This window comes from Schistocerca nitens, chromosome 6 (assembly GCF_023898315.1).
Source record: "Schistocerca nitens isolate TAMUIC-IGC-003100 chromosome 6, iqSchNite1.1, whole genome shotgun sequence".
Classification (NCBI taxonomy): Eukaryota; Metazoa; Arthropoda; class Insecta; order Orthoptera; family Acrididae; genus Schistocerca; species Schistocerca nitens.
In genome coordinates this window covers 151,931,681-151,951,777 of record NC_064619.1, presented here as the reverse complement: position 1 = coordinate 151,951,777, position 20,097 = coordinate 151,931,681, and the positions used below count along the sequence as shown (strand labels likewise).

The 20,097-nt window shown below is 38.7% G+C and overlaps 2 protein-coding genes across 3 annotated transcripts in view; one reads left to right on the top strand and one right to left on the bottom strand.

Annotated features, from left to right (window-relative positions):
- Window positions 1-14,488, top strand: part of LOC126262376 (vacuolar protein sorting-associated protein 52 homolog) — a 109,255-nt gene extending 94,767 nt beyond the window's left edge. For both annotated transcript variants that reach the window (XM_049958972.1, XM_049958973.1), the window contains exons 11-12: window positions 4,305-4,482; window positions 14,115-14,488. In XM_049958972.1, the coding sequence (XP_049814929.1) occupies window positions 4,305-4,482; window positions 14,115-14,362 (426 nt within the window). In that variant the 3' untranslated portion in view covers window positions 14,363-14,488. The remainder of the gene's footprint in view (window positions 1-4,304; window positions 4,483-14,114) is intronic.
- LOC126262377 (lysosomal thioesterase PPT2 homolog) overlaps window positions 14,369-20,097 on the bottom strand; it is a 52,134-nt gene continuing 46,405 nt past the window's right edge. Inside the window, exons 4-5 of the mRNA XM_049958974.1 lie at window positions 14,722-14,995; window positions 14,369-14,638 (exon numbers count right to left, since the gene is read on the bottom strand). Coding sequence (XP_049814931.1) covers window positions 14,440-14,638; window positions 14,722-14,995 — 473 coding nt within the window. The 3' untranslated portion in view covers window positions 14,369-14,439. The remainder of the gene's footprint in view (window positions 14,639-14,721; window positions 14,996-20,097) is intronic.

Below are 20,097 nucleotides of genomic sequence, written 5' to 3'. Positions count from 1 at the left end.
AACAAACTGCAGATGAAAACATTAAGAAAGTGTATGGTTTAGTGTGGATAATTGGTGATTACAAATGTACAAAATGTCTAATGCCATAACCATGTAAAAACAAAGGATACGGTAATTTTTACCAAGAGTTAGAACTATAATAGAGATTAATGCAAGAAGAGTGCTATAGGTCTGTAGATTATTATGCCTTGTCTGTCTTACTTTTGAAATAGAATAACTTTGGAAATTATCTTTCTCTGCAAAAATTCCATTAATAAGTTTGCAAATCCTTTTGTATGACTTTCCTTCCAGTTTACCCATTTTTGTCAAAATACCTACATCACTATGTGCTTTCCCTTTATTCATCCCTAAAATGGTTTTATATTTGTTACCTGGAATTACCTCTGGAAAGTCATTTTCATTGTTAGCTACCTGTTTATTTGATTCCTCTCTAAACTGCACTAATGTTTAAAGAAATTTTGGATTGCTTGAACAACTTTTGTTTAATATAAATAAAACAGTCCCTTTTTCATAGATTTTTTGATTTTTTCTGGTATACAAACAGTCTTAAATAAGAATACATTTTTGCAATAGTAAATTATCAATTTTTTATTCATTTTGTGAGTCATCATTGTTGTATTTCATGTTGGGATTACAGTTCTTTCTAATGATTATCTGATAAAAGGATTGAAAATTCCAGTTTCCTTTGTGGCAAGTAGCACTCTTCATCGTAGACCTACCTTGTTAATAGCAGTACATTGTAAATGAGCCTCTGCTGTTATTGAAGTCAAACTGTTTTCTTTGAAAATTGCCAATACATTCAAGGAAAATTGAGAGAATTTATTTGTTAATGCAAGGAATTTTTTTACCTTTTGTTTAAAAACCCTGTAAAAGACATGGTACTTCATTTGGATTTGGACAGAGGCATTTGCTTACCTTCTGCTAGGCTTGATTCAGCAGCCTCGTGTTCACCATTCACCCTTAGCTCAGTGCTGTATGGCCACCTGCCACTGATGCTTCTACATCCCTCACTCCTCCCCCCTCTTACGAGCCCCGAGCCCTGTACACCCACTTGGGGGTTTAGTCATAATTTCAAAGTTCTTTGAGCTTGCATTTAAGGTACTCATGTTCAGGAAAAGAAACCATATTGGTGTGTTTGCTCATGAGGATTACAAAGTGAGGATTGCCAGAGAACAAGAGAAAGTAGCTCCAGTAACCCCAGACCCTCCTTCAAGGAGAAGGAAAATGCAGAGGTAAAGAAGATTAATAAACCACTTAGTGTCTGCTCTGACAGCAGCTTGGAACAGAAGAGAGAGATATTTTTTGCCTGCAGCTCTAAAAGCCCTCAGTGTCACAGGTCAGGTGATCCTGTGGCATGATTTGATTGCAGGGCAGCTGGGACGATGACGATTCAGCCTATTCCAGTGTGAACAGGTTATTTGTTGTTGCAGCAACCAAAAGTCGATGAATGGATAGGCAGTCTCTTTGTAAAATTTAATAATTAAAATTTCTCATGTTCACGGTCTGGGGGCACCTCATACATCTCCTCCCCTCTCCCTGCAAGAATTCACCATAGATTAATTTGGCACCCTCAGGAAGCATTAATCTAAGGGTAACAATATTTTAATTTCATTTAACAATTTAAATCTTGGTACGCGAGTACAGTTGTTACATCACTCTTAAATGACAATAGTTGGCAACATAGGACTGTAACCACAGTAGCATTTTGAAGGTAACTGAATGAAGCTGATTTCAGAGACAACGTCAAGGAGCACAAGCATCTGAAATACTTGGACAACAAGGATTAGATCATAACTGGAAAGTAATCAATATATGTCTACAGGTCAGCTTTTTTAAGATTAAGATAAAAAAAAGAATGATTGACTTTTAGAACTATTAGAAGAGATAATAGACATGGTGTGATTTGTAAAAGAGTAGGGACTGCATGATGTTGGAAAGGCCTCCTTGTCATATTGCAGTCTGTCTTTTTAAGATGACATGAGCATGCAGTGTCCAATGCCCTTAAGTTACTGGATAACCACTAGGGTGGCACCATTTGGTTGCCAGCCTGATGATAATGCAGACTGAACTAATAGAGCAGAATTTTGAAACAAAAGTCCGCCCCCGGTAGCTGAGTGGTCGGCGCGACAGACTGTCAATCCAAAGGGCCTGGGTTCGATTCCCGGCTGGTTCGGAGATTTTCTCCGCTCAGGGACTGGGTGTTGTGTTGTCCTAATCATCATCATTTCATCCCCATCGACGCGCAAGTCGCCGAAGTGGCGTCAAATCGAAAGACTTGCACCAGGCGAACGGTCTACCCGACGGGAGGCCCTCGTCACACGACATTTCATTTCATTTTCAAACAAAACAATTTGTCTTAATTGTAGTCAGGGAGCAATGAAGCATTGTAAATAAAATTTATTTAAAGTTTTTGAGCACCACCAATTACATCCTCCAAGTACTTTGCAACTATTTAACTGGCCAAGGAAAAGTTACAAAACTAAAAATATATTAATGTGTGGAAGGCACCAAGTCAACTACTTGATTAAATGTTGCTGAGCATAACCAGAATGACATGTGAGATTAAATAGATTTAACTAACGAAAGAATAAAATGACACAACTGCAAAATTGACACTTCTTATTGCATTAATGCATCTTATAAACAAATAATAACCCATTTAGAATCATCTGAAGAATGCTTTCTTTGGTTCAGATTTATATAATCACAGCAGCAGGATAGTTAAGTTCAGTTAAACTGAATAGAAAGATTGTAAAAAAACTTATAACAATAAAATGTCAATTGAACAAATAAGCACAATAATAAAAGACTATTATTTGAAACAGTCACAAAAGTAATCAATTCATAAAACAAATACAAAATAATAGTTTTAATTAAGGAAAACAGTCATAGATGGGATTATAAAATTACAGTTCATGACAGTAGAAAAATAAAAGTTGTCATTAACACTGCACTTCACATCAGTATAATCCACCTGAACTAGGAAGCAACACATGATCAGCTGCAGTAGATGTACTCTTTCTGCTACATAAGAGACAGCATATGCGGAACATGGCCGACACAGAACCTTGGTTGACAGCACATTGGTAAACAGATAACATGGCGCAACATGATCGTAATTTGTAAAGTGAATTTCAATTTCCGTTGGTAGTTTCTCTGACACAATTGTTCAGTCACTATTTGCTCAGATTTGCAACTCATTTAATATCCATAATAATTAGCGGTTTCCTTTGTGATATCGCTAAGTGTTAACTCTGGAAGTGTACACCCAGGTCAGTCTGACCTTGGAGTTTTTTCTTTGTTACTGTGCATGTTCAATTGCACATACCAGTCCACTGCCATCAATATAAATTGAGCATTGAGAGAGACTCAGTAGAGGATGGACATTCGAAGTTGTGATGCATTGTTGTTTAATTTATTTGACAGAAATATTTCTTGAATGGTCTCTGTGACCTGTGTAACTGTTCTGTCACTGAGTGTGAAGTACATTTCTGTAAAAGTGGTACATTTCACGAAAGGAAGAGGCTATATGGGAAGCATTACTAGAAGAACTCAAATCATGAAAGTAGTGTAAGTGACTTTTGTGATGAAAGTGATTCTGAGGCGATGCTCCTGCAGCAGTTATGTACAGTTGTGAAACTGAGGAGTCTGCAGAATCTCTGAACAGCAGTGAAAAAAATATTTGTCCACAATAAGAATGGTCAAGTTTACAGCACAGCTGGCCCTAATAGAATAACATTGTAGTCCATATTCCAAGAGTGTGGAAATAATGACTGAATGAACTTATGAATAACTGCGAACACCTCAAAATATTTGAATAATATTTGCATTTTATTAAAGAATAGAATTTTCATTTAATTAAACTGCAAGTAAAGTCTTCAGATTTGAATCACTTCCAAGTTTTATAATTGAAAAGCTTCCATGACAGTTTTTACTTAATCTCATATTTTGGTTGCATTAATACTAATTGTGATAGAAAAAATACATGACAGAGGTGAAATAAAATTCATTTAGTATATGAAAGACCAATTTCATTATAAAATATTCTATATTCCAGCAATTACTCCAGCAAATAATTGAAGGAAAGGGAAGCGTAATAGCTGGAAGGAATCCACCTGCATTGTTATATGTGCATTATTTTTGGTCCTATATGATAGTGTCACAACTGTTAATTTCTTCATTTAAGTTTTTTTAACAGACTTGTGTGTGTTTTTCAGAGTTTTATCAAAATCTGTAAATTATCATGACTGTTGCTAAATAATGAATTTGTTACTTTGAAAGATTAATGTGATGTGTTATTTTAGGAGAGAACAAAGGATAATTCTAAGGAAGCAGAAACCTTTCGAGAACAGCTAAATACCAGAAGTGCTGAATACGTGGAAGAAATACTGTCACCACATTTTGGAGGAATAATTCAATTTGTGAAAGAAGGGGAAGTGCTTCTAGAAAAGGGACAAGCAGAGGATTTGAAGAAACAAGAAAGTATGTTAGCAGTCAGTTATTTACATATTACGTAGATCATAATTGTAACCTCTAGTTATGACATGGCACAAGACAGTTTTATAATTACAGTCCACTTTCCTAATGGAAACTGTGACAACATACTGATTTCTCAAGCATGCAGTGATTTAATTATATTCTCTCTCTCTCTCTCTCTCTCTCTCTCTCTCTCTCTCTCTCTCTCTCTCTCCCCCTCCCTCCCTCTTTCTCTCTCTCCCCCCAATACCTCCCCTCTCTCCCCCCCCCAATCCCTCCCCTCCCCTCCCTTTAAAAAACTCTCACGCGCGCACACACACACACACACACACACACACACACACACACACACAATACTATTACACACCCCATAAATTCTTCTGTAGAGCAGGTGGTATTATCAAGCCCATATGATTTTAGCTTGCGTTTAGAGTTAATTTTAATATCCATTAAATTCTCTGTCACTGGGTAGTTTGTTAAAGGTATTTTATGGCTGAATCCTTCATTCCTTTCTGTGAGTAGTGGGTAGTCTAAATCTTTTCTCCTCCTAGTATTACAATGAGGAATATTACTGTTGTTTTCAAACAGTGATTGATTGCTGAAAACAAAATCCACAAGGGAGTAAATGTGCTGTAAGGCCTAACTGATCAAAGGGCTGTTTACAAGAGGTTCGAGAGTGGACACCAAGTATATCCATACTACACACTTCTGAACAACAGACACTTCATTTCTCAATGACAGATTATCCCGGAGTAGGAAGAAATGATGTTAGTGAATGGAAATAGGAAAAGTGAGCAAACTTTCTGGTATTTTTATCCAAAATTTGTCATTACCTGTAACACAAGAGTAGCAGAGTTTAGGCATTCGATATGGCTTCCAGTAAAAAGTTCTTATCACTGTTAACAGCTAAGGATTTAGAATATTCTGTTTCCTTTGTTGAGTTACCCTTCCGAGTATTTTTTATAATGACATATGTGGGCCTTATGCAGTACTGAATTGCATGTGCTGTGCTTTGTCTGAAGTCAGTGACAGTCCATTTGCACAGCACCAGTTACATATTTTTGAGAAAACATTATTTACATTTTCAAATGCTGAAAGTATTCCTTTTGATTATAATACTTAGACTGTAAGCAAGGAAAACTACTTATGCTTCATACATACACCCATCAAAAAAAGTTTTGCATCACCCTGGTTCCCAAAACTCCTGAAGGTAGATGTTGACTGTGGATATTGTATCACAGACACAGTCCCTTGGACTGTTCAGAGGTGTTACTAAACTAGCCCAAAGACGCAAACAACCACGCATGAGCACCGCCTATTAGACGGAGGGGGTCCAACAGCCGATTGTTCCAGTCATTCCACCAGGAAGGAGGTACACGGCTCACATTGTCTGTAATTCAACCATGCCTAGACGGTCAATACCGCAGTTGGATTGCATCCGTATTGTTACTTTGTGCCAGGAAGGGCTCTCAACAAGGAAAGTGTCCAGGTGTCTCGGAATGAACCAAATCAATGTTGTTCGGACATGGAGGAGATACAAAGAGACAGGAACTGTCGATGACGTGCTTCGCTCAGGCTGCCCAAGGGCTACTACTGCAGTGGATGACCGCCACCTACAGATTAGGCCTTGGAAGAACCCTGACAGCAACGCCACCATGTTGAATAATGCTTTTTGTGCAGCCACAGGACGTCATGTTACAACTCAAACTGTGCACAGTAGGCTGCATGATGCGCTACATCACTCCCGACGTCTATGGTGAGGTCAATTTTTGCAACCACAACACCATGCAGTGCGGTACAGATGGACCCAACAACATGCCGAGTGCGGTGCAGATGGACCCAACAACATGCCGAATCACGATTGGCATCACGTTCTCTTCACCGATGAGTGTGGCATATGCCTTCAACCAGACAATTTCCAGCAAGGTGGAGGTTCCCTGCTGTTTTGGGATGGCATTATCTGGGACCGACATATGCTGCTGGCTGTCATGGAAGGCGCTGTAACGGCTGTACGATACGTGAATGCCATTCTCCAACTGATTGTGTAACCAAAATACTTTCTTCAGGATAACGATATCACTTGACTAGAGTGGCCAGTATGTTCTCTAGACATGAGCCCTATCGAACGCGCCTGGGACACATTGAAAAGGGCTGTTTATGTAAGACATGACCCACCAACCATTATGAGGGATCTATGCCTAATCGCTGTTGAGGAGTGGGACAATCTGGACCAACAGTGCCTTGATGAAATATGCCACGACAAATACAGGTATGCATCAATGCAAGAGGATCTGCTACTGGGTATTAGAGGCAATCCGGACCACCACCTCTGAAGGTCTCGCTGTATGGTGGTACAACATGAAATGTGTGGTTTTCATGAGCAATAAAAAGGGTGGAAATGATGTTATGTTGATCTCTATTCCAATTTTCTGTACAGGTTCCGGAACTCTAGGAACCGAGGTGATGCAAAACCTTTTTTTGACATATATGGTGGAAGATTATTTATATATCAGAACAAGACAAGACCTGATATTGACCTCTATGGTACATTTGTAGTGATTATTCCCCATTCTGAAAGTGATGTTTCATTGTGTACACTCCCTGAGCAAAGTAATGCAACAGTTCACAGCATTTTAGTTTGACAGGATGAAAATCAGTGACCAGCAAGCTCTTTGGTAGTATTCGACATAAGGAATTATGGGAAAAATTTTAAACTGATTCAAAATTGCACTCTGAAGAAATATGTGCCAAATATGTGGATTAAGGAGAGAAAAGATCCACAGTGGCTTGATAGCAAAATTCAGAAAATGCTGAGGAAGCAAAGATTATTACACTTTCTGTTCAAACCAGAAGAAACTAAGCGGATTGAAGGTTTCTATCCAGTCACTTGTCGACCTGTTTGATTTGGCAGTGGAAGATAGCAAAAGGAAAATGTTTAAGAATCATTCACAGAGGAGTATAGTACAGACATATTTTTGTTTGACTATTACACAGACTCCCATATGGAGGACATAGTAATAGGCATCCTGGGCATAGAAGTGCTAGTCAAAGAATTGAAGTTGACAGGTAGCAGTCTGTGACCATTTGCTGCTGCCCTAGTAATGTCATGAGTGACTGCAGAAGGATACAGCTTGACTTAGTCAGAATCTCTGTTTGGTGTCATGAATGGCAGCTAGCTCTAAATGTAGAAAATGCAACTTAATGCAGATTAATAGGAAAAATAATCCTATAATGTTCAAATACAGTATTGGTGGTGTGCTGCTTGACACAGTCATGTTGATTAATCTTTTCCCATCCAGTGGTGAGTGATGATCGACATTGCAAATTTTGTTTTCCACTCCATTGTTGAGCCTCTTTTGACATGATTTTTAGTAGCTCTCACTTTCTCCATTCGCGAATCTGATTGTACTTGCCATCAATGCTGCATAGTACTATGATCGAGGGAAACCTGTATTAACTCAGTGTCGAACTATAGTAGTTGTGTCGAGAGAGAGGTTGCAATTAGAACATTCAAGTTGTTAGACGAGAAACGGCTAGTTCTTCACGCACAGTTCTTTCTGTAGAGCTTTTAGAGGAATGTGTAAGTAAAAGTGAGGGTGACAACAATTTTGATGATTCATTTTTAAACAATTTGAGTGAAATGTTGATAGAAACAGTCCATCCTGAAGAGTTTCAAAGACATCACAAAGTGAAAAGCTTTGTATTGTAATGCTTATGTAAATATATTTTAATGAAAGTGCACTTTTTGTTTTAGTGTGTACGATAATTGTTGGTTGGTGGCCTCATTGTTTCCACAGAAAGATTTGTACAATTCTCTGAAGTGCACTTGCCACCCAGGCATTGGCGATTTAAATAAGAGAACTCAGAGACACCCTGTGTCTGTACTACAGAGTGCAAAGGATTTAATATCTAGACATAACACAGCAAAGTCAAATGGTCAAGAGAATTTTAAGTAAGTGTAGCTCATCTATAAAGGAGGCAACACATAGAACAGTAGTGCAACCCATTCTTGAGTACAGCTCAAGTATTTGAAATACCTATGAGGTCAGGTCAGATAAAAGGAAAAATTCAGAGGTCTGCTGCTTGATTTGTTATTGGTAGGTTCAGTCAACACATTAGTATTACAGAGATGCTTCGTGATCTCAAATGGGAATCTCTGGAGGGAAGACAACATTCTTTTCACAAAACACAGTTTTGAAAATTTAGAGAACCAGGATTGCAGCTGTCTGCAGAATGATTCTACTGCTACCTACATAAATTTTGTGTAAGCACAACACAGACAAAATAAGAGAAATTAGGCATCGTGTAGAGGCATTTAGACAACCATTTTTCTGTGCTTTATGTGCAAGTGGAACAGGAAAGGAAATGACTAGTAGTTGTACGAAGTACCCTCCACCACGCACCATATGGTGGTTTGCAGAGTATATATGTAGATGTAGGTAAAATTTTGCTTATCTAAGAGAACATTGTTGCTAATCAAATGCTTTTGAAAAGTCATAGAAAATGCCAGTCGTCAGTATTTTGCCATTTAATAATATGATTGTGAACTTAAAAATAACATCTTGATACAATAATTTACCAACAGCCGTATTTATTGTAGAAATTTATTTTATTTTGTGAACTTCTATGTGCTACTAGTTTCGGCATTACATTGATGCCATCTTCAGGCCCCACTAATCATAGTCATAAAATCGCTATACACGGAAGGAGCCATACAACTGGATCTGTGAATCAAATCGTCCTGCAACAGCTCTTGGTGGCCAGGCGACACAGACTGAGTCTGTGTCACGAGTGGGGCCTGAAGATGGCGTCAATGTAATGCCGAAACTAGTAGCACATAGAAGCTCATGAAATAAAATAAATTTCTGCAATACATATGGCTGTTGGTAAATTATTGCATCAAGAAGTTCATGCCAGCCGTCGTTCCACGATCCATAATGGATCAACGAAGATTAAAAATAACATGTTTTGTCACAGTCTGCAAAGAAAAAGTGGACAAACATTAAGCCATATTGTCACTTCTGTCAGAGTTTTACCCTATCTTTGTTTCTCCAATTACCTTCGTCACAAAGGTTGTATACACCCCAGGACAACCGGGAAAAGCCTGGGAATTTTTTCGTCTGGAAGAAAACCAGCAAAAAGCCAGGAATTTTTCAGTGTTCTAGTTTTTAGTTAACTTTTTGTAATTTTGTCGGGTAAGAAATGATACTGTAACGGCTGTCAACAGCAAAATGTGTCAAAGGCTTTAGGACGAAGACTGTGCAGTACTTCACAACAACAAACTGCTCGCAATGAGGGTGACGTCACAACTGTTTGCATTTGAGCACTTTCCAGTGAGCTCACACGCATGCGTAGTTGAGTTGCGTATGAGCAGTACCTTCTCCCACTTCTGGGTACTTGAACTGTCGCTCCTAGCAATTTTGCTGTTTCCTCATCATATCAAGCTTTCACATCAAATGAAAATAAAATGGATTTCTGTGGCTGTGAGCTATCAAGCAAATTAAAATACCTTCACATAATTATGGAAGGCTAAAATTGTTATTAGTTTGTTTTCTGATATTACTTTATTTCCAAGTTTTTGGCTGTCAAGCATTAAGCACCTTGCAGAATAATGAAGACTTTACAAATGTCTGCTTGTGTCTGTGTATGTGCGGATGGATATGTGTGTGTGTGCGAGTGTATACCTGTCCTTTTTTCCCCCTAAGGTAAGTCTTTCCGCTCCCGGGATTGGAATGACTCCTTACCCTCTCCCTTAAAACCCACATCCTTTCATTTTTCCCTCTCCTTCCCTCTTTCCTGACAAAGCAACCATTGTTTGCGAAAGCTTGAATTTTGTGTGTATGTATGTGTTTGTTTGTGTATCTATCGACCTGCCAGCGCTTTCGTATGGTAAGTCACATCATCTCTGTTTTTAGATATATTTTTCCCGCGTGGAATGTTTCATATTTTTAGAACTTTAAGCTTGTTGAATAAGGGTTTGCGAAAGCGCTGGCAGGTCGATACGATAGACACACAAACGTACACACAAAATTCAAGCTTTCGCAACAAACTGTTGCCTCATCAGGAAAGAGGGAAGGAGAGGGAAAGACGAAAGGATGTGGGTTTTAAGGGAGAGGGTAAGGAGTCATTCCAATCCCGGGAGCGGAAAGACTTACCTTAGGGGGAAAAAAGGACAGGTATACACTCGCACACACACACATATCCATCCGCACATACACAGACACAAGCAGACATTTCAGATATGTTTGTGTTTGTTTGTGTGTCTATCGACCTGCCAGCACTTTCGTTCGGTAAGTCACATCATCTGTGTTTTTAGATATATTTGTCCCACGTGGAATGTTTCCCTCTATTTTATATATGTAATAAAACTTATAAGTAATCACTCATTCTGTTCATCTGAAATATCTGTTTTGTAAACAACACTTGCAACATGTGTATTACAATCACAGCAGTGCAGTACTAAGCAAGGTTGCGCAGCAGTTAGCACAATGGGCTCACATTCAAGAGGATGGCAGTTCAAACCCACAGCCAGCCTCCTGATTTGGGTTTTCCATGATTTCCCTAAATCACTTCAAGCAGATGCCGGGATGGTTCCTTTGAAAGGGCGCCACTGACTTATTTCCCCATCCTTCCCTAATCCGATGTGACTGATGACCTCACTGTTTGGTCCCTTCCCCCATATCAACCAACCAGTACAGTAGGAACAAGATGACATTAAAAACAAAACTTGGTTTGACTGTATTATCAGTGTATGGATCTTGATATTAACTGTCTCTTGGCCTCATCTGAGTCCAGTTTTTTAATAATTGCTGCATTAATTTTTGTGGGTTTATCTCTTAGAATGTTGCAAGACACACTGTTAATGCCTATTTTCAAAGTTACTTAAGTAAGTAAAATGTTGTTGTCACATTGTTCTTTGTTAAGCTTCCTCCATATGAACCAAAAAATCAGATACCTTCAGTGTATACATTCTGTATGAATCAAGTCACAGGTACCCAATTCAACAACGAAAAGACTGTCATAATATAAGCTTTCGGCCAACAAGGCCTTTGTCGAAAATGGATCACACACGCGCATGCGCACACACACACACACACTCGTACACGTCTGCAGTGTCTGGCAGCTGAAACACTGTGAGCAACAGCAGCAGTGGATGATAGGAGTGGCAACTGGGTGGGGGTAAGGAGGAAGCTGGAGTGGGGCAGGGGAGGGGGGGGGGGGGATAGCAGGTTTGGGACAGTGAAGTTCTGCTGGAGAGCACGTAAGGACAAAGTGGAGAGAGGATAGGGCAGTTGGGAAGTTAGACAGAGGGCAGAGGAGAGACTGGGGGGGGGGGGGGTCACATTCCATCCTGGATATGTTGAGATGCATATCTATGTTACTTGAATACTTGGCATCTATTCCTTCTGACATATCAAAAAGAACAGACACCATACATTCAGATAATTGATTTGCCTCGATGGGCAAGGAATCCACTACCTTCAGTGCCGATGCACAATCCTGGCCAACCTCCTGCGGGAATCTCAAAGTAGTAAATGTGGAGGACACAGACAGGGACTGCGGATAAGTGGCACTAGGTGGGAATATGGATCGGCCGAGAGGCCGTGCCAAGATAGTCTGCGCAATTGTGATAAACACTGTGTATGAGTGGTGCAGTGATTTACACAACTGCCTAGTAAGCAGGAGATCCCAGGTTTGAATCGCGCTCCAGCTGCATAAAGTCCCAAAGCAGTTGATATCAATAGTCCCTTCACTTTCCTTTCTGCCCCTTCCACCTTTCTACATAAAATGCAAAGCTGTATGTTTGGTGTGTTGCATACACCTGTTATGCCTTTTCATGATGGGCAAATACTAACTCATGCACTGTGTAACAAAATGCCTATCAGTATAACCAAAATATATTTTCTTGGGAAAAATTGAATCTTGTGTTTTGGTTGCAATCAGAAATTGCAGATGTTAGTGTGATTTTGTATCGTAGGTTGGATTGACTGAAATTTGAACAAAATGTTTCCAGTATTCTTTAGATTCTCTCATCCACTATTCAAAGAATGTTCATGTGCTACACAGTAACATTATTTTTACATTCCTAGTACATAAGAATTTGTACATTAACATTCACAATTATGTTTCAGTTCTAAAATAAGTTATGGGAATGCAGCCATGTGCAATCTTCAATAACCAATGATATTTTGGCAGACGCACACCCCCACCATTTTCAAGGCACAAATGCAACGAAAGAGTGCTGTACTAGGAAATTTAAAACCTTGATTTGTGGACATGTGCAAAGTGACAAAACACATACCATAAACAACTAGCATCACAACACAACCAAAGGTGACCAATGTCAGAGGTTAATTATAGTGAATATTAATTATCAGTGTCTCATAAGGTACATTAGACTCTCACTAATCCGGCAGATTACTGAGAATGTCTGAAAGTTACTTTAAACATGTAGCGACCATACTTTATCGAATCCAAAAATATGTTCATTTTCATAGAAAACTTAGTCCTTGAGAGTGCATATATAGAGTGATATCACTCACTATGAAAGATGTCCCAGTTTTTTTTTTGCTGTCTCAATGATAATATGCAACAGCAGCATGCTTTATCACACAACAGCTTTACAAGCATTATATCAGTACTGCAAGTGTCTAGTCGTTGCATAAAGTACTTCAGGAAGATGTCTGCAGCTTCAGCACCAGTGGTGTGGGAAATCTTCACGCTCTCTCCTTGTATGTCTTCTTCATCACTACTTTCTTGCATGCTTTTGATTATGTCTTCTTCTCTTGAAGTTTGGTTTATCTCACCATCCTCCTGATTCTGCCAATTAGCAAAATCATCTTCATCTCTTTCTCCTCCTCCTCCTCCTGGAAGCTTATGGAGCTTGTCAATGTATAAGGTTATAAGGTGTCAGCATTAATTATTCTGAATTGTCTGGCTCATCACTGTCACTCATTAGTGACTGTAAATCTGCATTAATGTCTGGCCACACGTTTCTCCGACTCTTCATTATGGCAATATTCTCTTTGTCCCATGTTTCTGCTGTTTGGAAAACATGATGTAAGTTTATTGCTTTTACACCTTCAACATGGCCTCAGTACAGGCATTTTCACATTCATTCAGCAAGAAGACAAGAAGGGAATGTTGATAATGATGCTTAATTGACTCTAAAATTACATGGTCCGTGGGCTGAATCAGGGCTATTGCAATAGTTTCATTAAGGAAATAGTTGAGACTAAATTAGCAACTGATCATATAAACACAAAAGGATTCTGCTTGGAATCTTGCTCTCTCCCAGGTTAAGAAACAGGAGGGCAGTGTTGATGCTACTAGGTGACCTGTTGGTATTAATATTCACTGTCAATGTCTGACAGTCACGTTCAATCGTGTGATGGGGCTAGTGGTATACTGTGTGTGTGTGTGTGTGTGTGTGTGTGTGTGTGTGTTTCTTTCTTCATCTGCTCCAAGGTTTAATTTTAAATGATAATTTGCACTGTACTCTCTCATTGCATATGTGCCTTGAAAAATGAGGTGGGTGTGCACCTGTTGAAGACATGCCCTGGCTGCTTTCCTGGAAATTGTTTGAAATTTTATAGGCCAGGAGAAACTCAAGTTTTACATGTTTCAATTTCTTTCAGGTAAATCTCTCGTCCTGGTTCAATCATTTTCCAACAACTGGAAACGGTCACTGGAGGAATTAAGCCAGGAAGTGTTGACATCCTTCCCAAGCTTTGTCACAGGATCCTCATTGCTGCAGCTGGCACTTACACAGCTAGTACAATACTACCATCGTTTCCACAAGCTTCTTACACCTAATGCTCGTTCTCAGTTGACTAACATCCATCACATTATGGTTGAAATTAAAAAATACAAAACAAATTTTTGAATTCCTTGTATAATAAATCACTATTTATTTAGAATTAAATGTTTATTTCAAGAAAAACAATAATTCTAAAACTCATTTCAGTCTAAAAATGGCAGCAAAAATTTATCAATAACAGTTGCATTCTTGTGCCACTGAAGATGGCTTACACCATGAATTTTAATCAGTAACAGTTTTCCTTTTAAATCAAGTGTTTGTAAACCAAGTGTATCATTAACATATGCAGGTTGTTTCCTCAAATCTATCACACTTCCATTTTCACCATAATACCCAAAGTGACTGAAACAGAAAAAATGTATTTAGTATACATACCACAGCCTCCATTCTTTGTATGAAAAGATGAGACAGTTTAATTTACTAACCTAGACTCCCAAGGTGTAATGACGCCATCATCAGGACCACCAATAAGTACAAGATTATCTAATTTTGTGAGACCATACTTATACTGTGAGCTATATGGTGATTCCAACTCATTATTAATATACGGCAAGAATTTGCTGTAGTTGTAGTATAACTCCTTGTGGTAGGGATCATTCCAATAATTGCCTACAGAGGTGTGCTGCCCCAGTGATGAATAGAAGAGCTCGTAGGCTGTCTCACGCACAAGGTTCGGGAAGAACAAATGAAGAAACTGTGCTGTAAGCAAAATTTTTTTATCATTTAAAATTAAATAAAGCAAGATACACAGAAATGTTTCAAAGGCACCATTGGGACAAAATGTTTATAAGAAGAGAATATAGCTATTCAGTAAAGAGGTGTTTAATTTTTACAGACTACCCATTGTTGATGTAATCGTTACATTAAATGAAAAATACTTACTCCAAAAGCATATTTTTGTTTTGTAGCAAGTGGTTTCCCATGCTGTCCATCTGACATTTTCTAATTACAAATTTTTAAAGATGGGAACACAGTGATCCAAAGATAAAATGCCAGAAGCCATCCTTATTATATTTCCTTAAAGTGGCATAAACTTTCCTTGTATAGTACTGTATTTACTCGAATCTAAGCCGCAAACTTTTTTTTTTTTTTAAATCCAAAAAACCACCTGCGGCTTAGAATCGATTGCAAAGTAACCGGGAGTTCTGAAAAGTGTTGGTAGGTGCCACCACAACTAACTTCTGCCGTTGAATATATGTAGCCCTACACGGGCGTGCTTTGCTGGCACAAAGATAAAAACTGGCGCCAAAACCTCTGCGTCAGTAAATAAATTTAAAAAAAAAAGGTGGAAGACGAGCTTTTTTTTCTCTGCCCCGAGTTTCGACCACTGCATTTTCATGCATTATCCAATAAAGTAAATACAAATTCCGTATTGTTCATCTTTGAATGTAGCTGCATTTCAATGTACTACCAAAATCCGACTGGCAAGACTATTTGGGATGTTTGTCAATATGGCCAACTCTACGTTCTGAATTTTTTCCTACGTGTTAGAAGAGATAGTTGCTAATAGGAACTTTTATGAATTGTGAATCGCTTGCAGTATTCTCTTCACCATAAGAATAATAGGAATATAAACATTTTGCCATGTATTCTTTCGTGTTTGCTGCTATCTCATTTAAATCCTGTCTGGCTGATAAACTACGAAACTAGAGTGAGACAATAGCAAACGCGGAAGAATATACATTATCATGTCATGTTTATATTCGTATTATTCTTATGCCTAATAGTGATACAGTCAGCAATGAAGCACGGTAATTGACTAGATTTTTAAATCTAAGATGACTCTAATTTATGTGCAGAATGTAATGTACTAAACAGGCGTCTGCAAAGATTTTCAAACAAAGAAAAATTTTCGCTAAACTCTCGTTCAGAACATCATTTATCATATGCAGTCTATTATTTGGTTCTTGTTGGTCATTATCAAAGAAAGCAGCAGTGTAAGTAACAACAAATAGCAGTCTCTTGCCATTGTTTCGCTAATGAGACGATTCTTCTCTCTTTTTTTTTTTTTTTTTATATATAATTGTGAGCGGTGGTAGCGTGCACAAAAGCAAGCCACGCCGCAAGCAACGACAGGCCATAAACATTCATTATCAGAATGCGACAAACAGTGCAAGACACAGTACAGTAATGCATTTTCAGCTTAGAGTGATGTAAACACCTATAATGAAGAGAACGGCACTTATCAGATCAAAGAAAAATAAGCAATCAATTCAAACCAGACGAAGCACGTGAAAAAGGAAGGGTACCCATATAAATATGGACAGAGCGCCTGGCGCGTAGCAATGGCTACCTGGTAAAGCTTAACTGCTAAGCTTACGACTCGAACCAAACTATTGTAGCTGTATCGTCATTTATTCGACCTAAATTGTGTCTCATGTTACAATGGAACAACTTTGTTTCGATTTGGAGGTGCGGCCTAAAACTTTTCTCTCCCCTTTAATTTCGAGTCTCAAATTTCAGGTACAGCTTAGATTCGGGAAAGTTTTTTTCCTTGATTTCGGGTCTCATTTTTCAGGTGTGGCTTAGATTCGAGTGCGGCTTAGATTCGAGTAAATACGGTAACTTGGGTTCTTGTCAGATCTCTAATTGGTTCATACATCAGCAGATCCTATTATGGATAAGAACCTTGAGGGATACATTAACCAAGTGAAACAGGTGTTAAAAATTGCAGTAATAACCGTCATTAAACTGCTGTAAACAAGCAGACAGACACTGATGATAAACAGAGCAATAAACCTTGCATATTTGCAATTTTGGCATCTGGCGACCAGCTCCTAAAGTGCCATTACATTATTGTCTGCCAGATGACATGTATTATAGAGCAGAAGAAGAAGAATGCTAATACTAGTGCAAGGCATCATCTAATTTACTGGTAAGTACATTGGACTTCAATTAGTGTGCTACTTCCATTTATTCCAGTGCAATCACAGATTAGAAGCTAGTTGGAGGGGGACGGGGGCAGTCATTTGCAGTTGGCTCCCTCCAGTTAGCTTAGGAGATAATGAAGATGCGGATGAGGGGGGTCATTTCACAAGAGAAGTCTATAAACATTCAAAAATTCATTTTGCAAAAGTGCTATATCTGAGATTACCTTTGTAATTGGACAAATTACTTTTAGCTGTCTAAAATCTAACATAAGATATTGGGTAGTATTTTTTTTTTAAACGACAGAGGACCGACTACATGTAAAGATATTGGGTAGTATTTTTTTTTTAAATGACAGAGGACCGACTACATGTAACTGATGTGTGTGTGTGTGTGTGTGTGTGTGTGTGTGTGTGTGTGTGTGCGCGCGCGCGTAATTCAGTGATATAACTATTATGTATGTCTGACAAGAAATTACAGAATAAAAATTTACTTAAATTGGTTGTTCTTGTGGGCTATATGATGCACCATCTGGAATTTTATGCTCATCTTCATAATTCTTTCTTTCTTTTTCATGTTTTGGCCTTAGAAGATTCTCAATTTGAAAGGCGTACTGAATTTTGGATCAAGCCATGGTGATGTTTAATCAGTCGTATCCCACTGAGGAGCTGAATCAGATAAGGCAGATATGTGTGTGACAAAAACAGTGTCTTATCTGGCAACTGACTAAGCACAAATGACATCACAGCTGGTGGTATACCTAAATTAAGACATGACAATCATAACCACTTGGCTATGGCCAATAAGTCCTTAGTCAAAAGCACATGGAAATCTAACCATTTGATGCAGCTGAAACTCGAGAACGATCTCCTACTCCTTTAAAGACATTGTTGTTGTTGTTGTTGTTGTTGTGGTCTTCAGTCCAGAGACTGGTTTGATGCAGCTCTCCATGCTACTCTATCCTGTGCAAGCTTCTTCATCTCCCAGTACCTACTGCAACCTACATCCTTCTTAATCTGCTTAGTGTATTGATCTCTTGGTCTCCCTCTACGATTTTTACCCTCCACGCTGCCCTCCAATGCTAAATTTGTGATCCCTTGATGCCTCAAAACATGTCCTACCAACTGATCCCTTCTTGTAGTCAAGTTGTGCCACAAACTTCTCTTCTCCCCAATCCTATTCAATACCTCCTCATTAGTTACGTGATCTACCCATCTAATCTTAAGCATTCTGCTGTAGCACCACATTTCGAAAGCTTCTATTCTCTTCTTGTCCAAACTATTTATCGTCCATGTTTCACTTCCATACATGGCTACACTCCATACAAATACTTTCAGAAACGACTTGCTGACACTTATACTCGATATTAACAAATTTCTCTTCTTCAGAAACGATTTCCTTGCCATTGCCAATCTACATTTTATATCCTCTCTACTGCGACCATCATCAGTTATTTTGCTACCCAAATAGCAAAACCCCTTTACTACTTTAAGTGTCTCATTTCCTAATCTAATACCCTCAACATCACCCGACTTAATTCGACTACATTCCATTATCCTCGTTTTGCTTTTGTTGATGTTCATCTTATATCCTCCCTTCAAGACACCATCCATTCCGTTCAACTGCTCTTCCAAGTCCTTTGCTGTCTCTGACAGAATTACAATGTCATTGGCGAACCTCAAAGTTTTTACTTCTTCTCCATGAATTTTAATACCTACTCCGAATTTTTCTTTTGTTTCCTTTACTGCTTGCTCAATATACAGATTGAATAACATCGGGGAGAGGCTACAACCCTGTCTCACTCCTTTCCCAACCACTGCTTCCCTTTCATGCCCCTCGACTCTTATAACTGCCATCTGGTTTCTGTACAAATTGTAAATAGCCTTTCGCTCCTTGTATTTTCCCCCTGCCACCTTCAGAATTTGAAAGAGAGTATTCCAGTTAACGTTGTCAAAAGCTTTCTCTAAGTCTACAAATGCTAGAAACGTAGGTTTGCCTTTTCTTAATCTTTCTTCTAAGATAAGTTGTAAGGTTAGATTTGCCTCATGTGTTCCAATATTTCTACGGAATCCAAACTGATCTTCCCCGAGGTCCTCTTCTACCAGTTTTTCCATTCGTCTGTAAAGAATTCGCGTTAGTATTTTGCAGCTGTGACTTATTAAACTGATAGTTCGGTAATTTTCACATCTGTCAACACCTGCTTTCTTTGGGATTGGAATTATATTCTTCTTGAAGGCTGAGGGTATTTCGCCTGTCTCATACATCTTGCTCACCAGATGGTAGAGTTTTGTCATGACTGGCTCTCCCAAGGCCATCAGTAGTTCTAATGGAATGTTGTCTACTCCCGGGGCCTTGTTTCGACTTAGGTCTTTCAGTGCTCTGTCAAACTTTTCACGCAGTATCTTATCTCCCATTTCGTCTTCATCTACATCCTCTTCCATTTCCATAATATTGTCCTCAAGTACATCACCCTTGTATAAACCCTCTATATACTCCTTCGTTATCAGGAGAAAGAAAACTGGCATTCTACGGATCGGAGCGTGGAATGTCAGATCCCTTAATCGGGCAGGTAGGTTAGAAAATTTAAAAAGGGAAATGGATAGGTTAAAGTTAGATATAGTGGGAATTAGTGAAGTTCGGTGGCAGGAGGAACAAGACTTTTGGTCGGGTGATTACAGGGTTATAAATACAAAATCAAATAGGGGTAATGCAGGAGTAGGTTTAATAATGAATAAAAAAATAGGAGTGCGGGTTAGCTACTACAAACAGCATAGTGAACGCATTATTGTGGCCAAGATAGACACAAAGCCCATGCCTACTACAGTAGTACAAGTTTATATGACAACTAGCTCGGCAGATGATGAAGAAATTGATGAAATGTATGACCAGATAAAAGAAATTATTCAGGTAGTGAAGGGAGACGAAAATTTAAT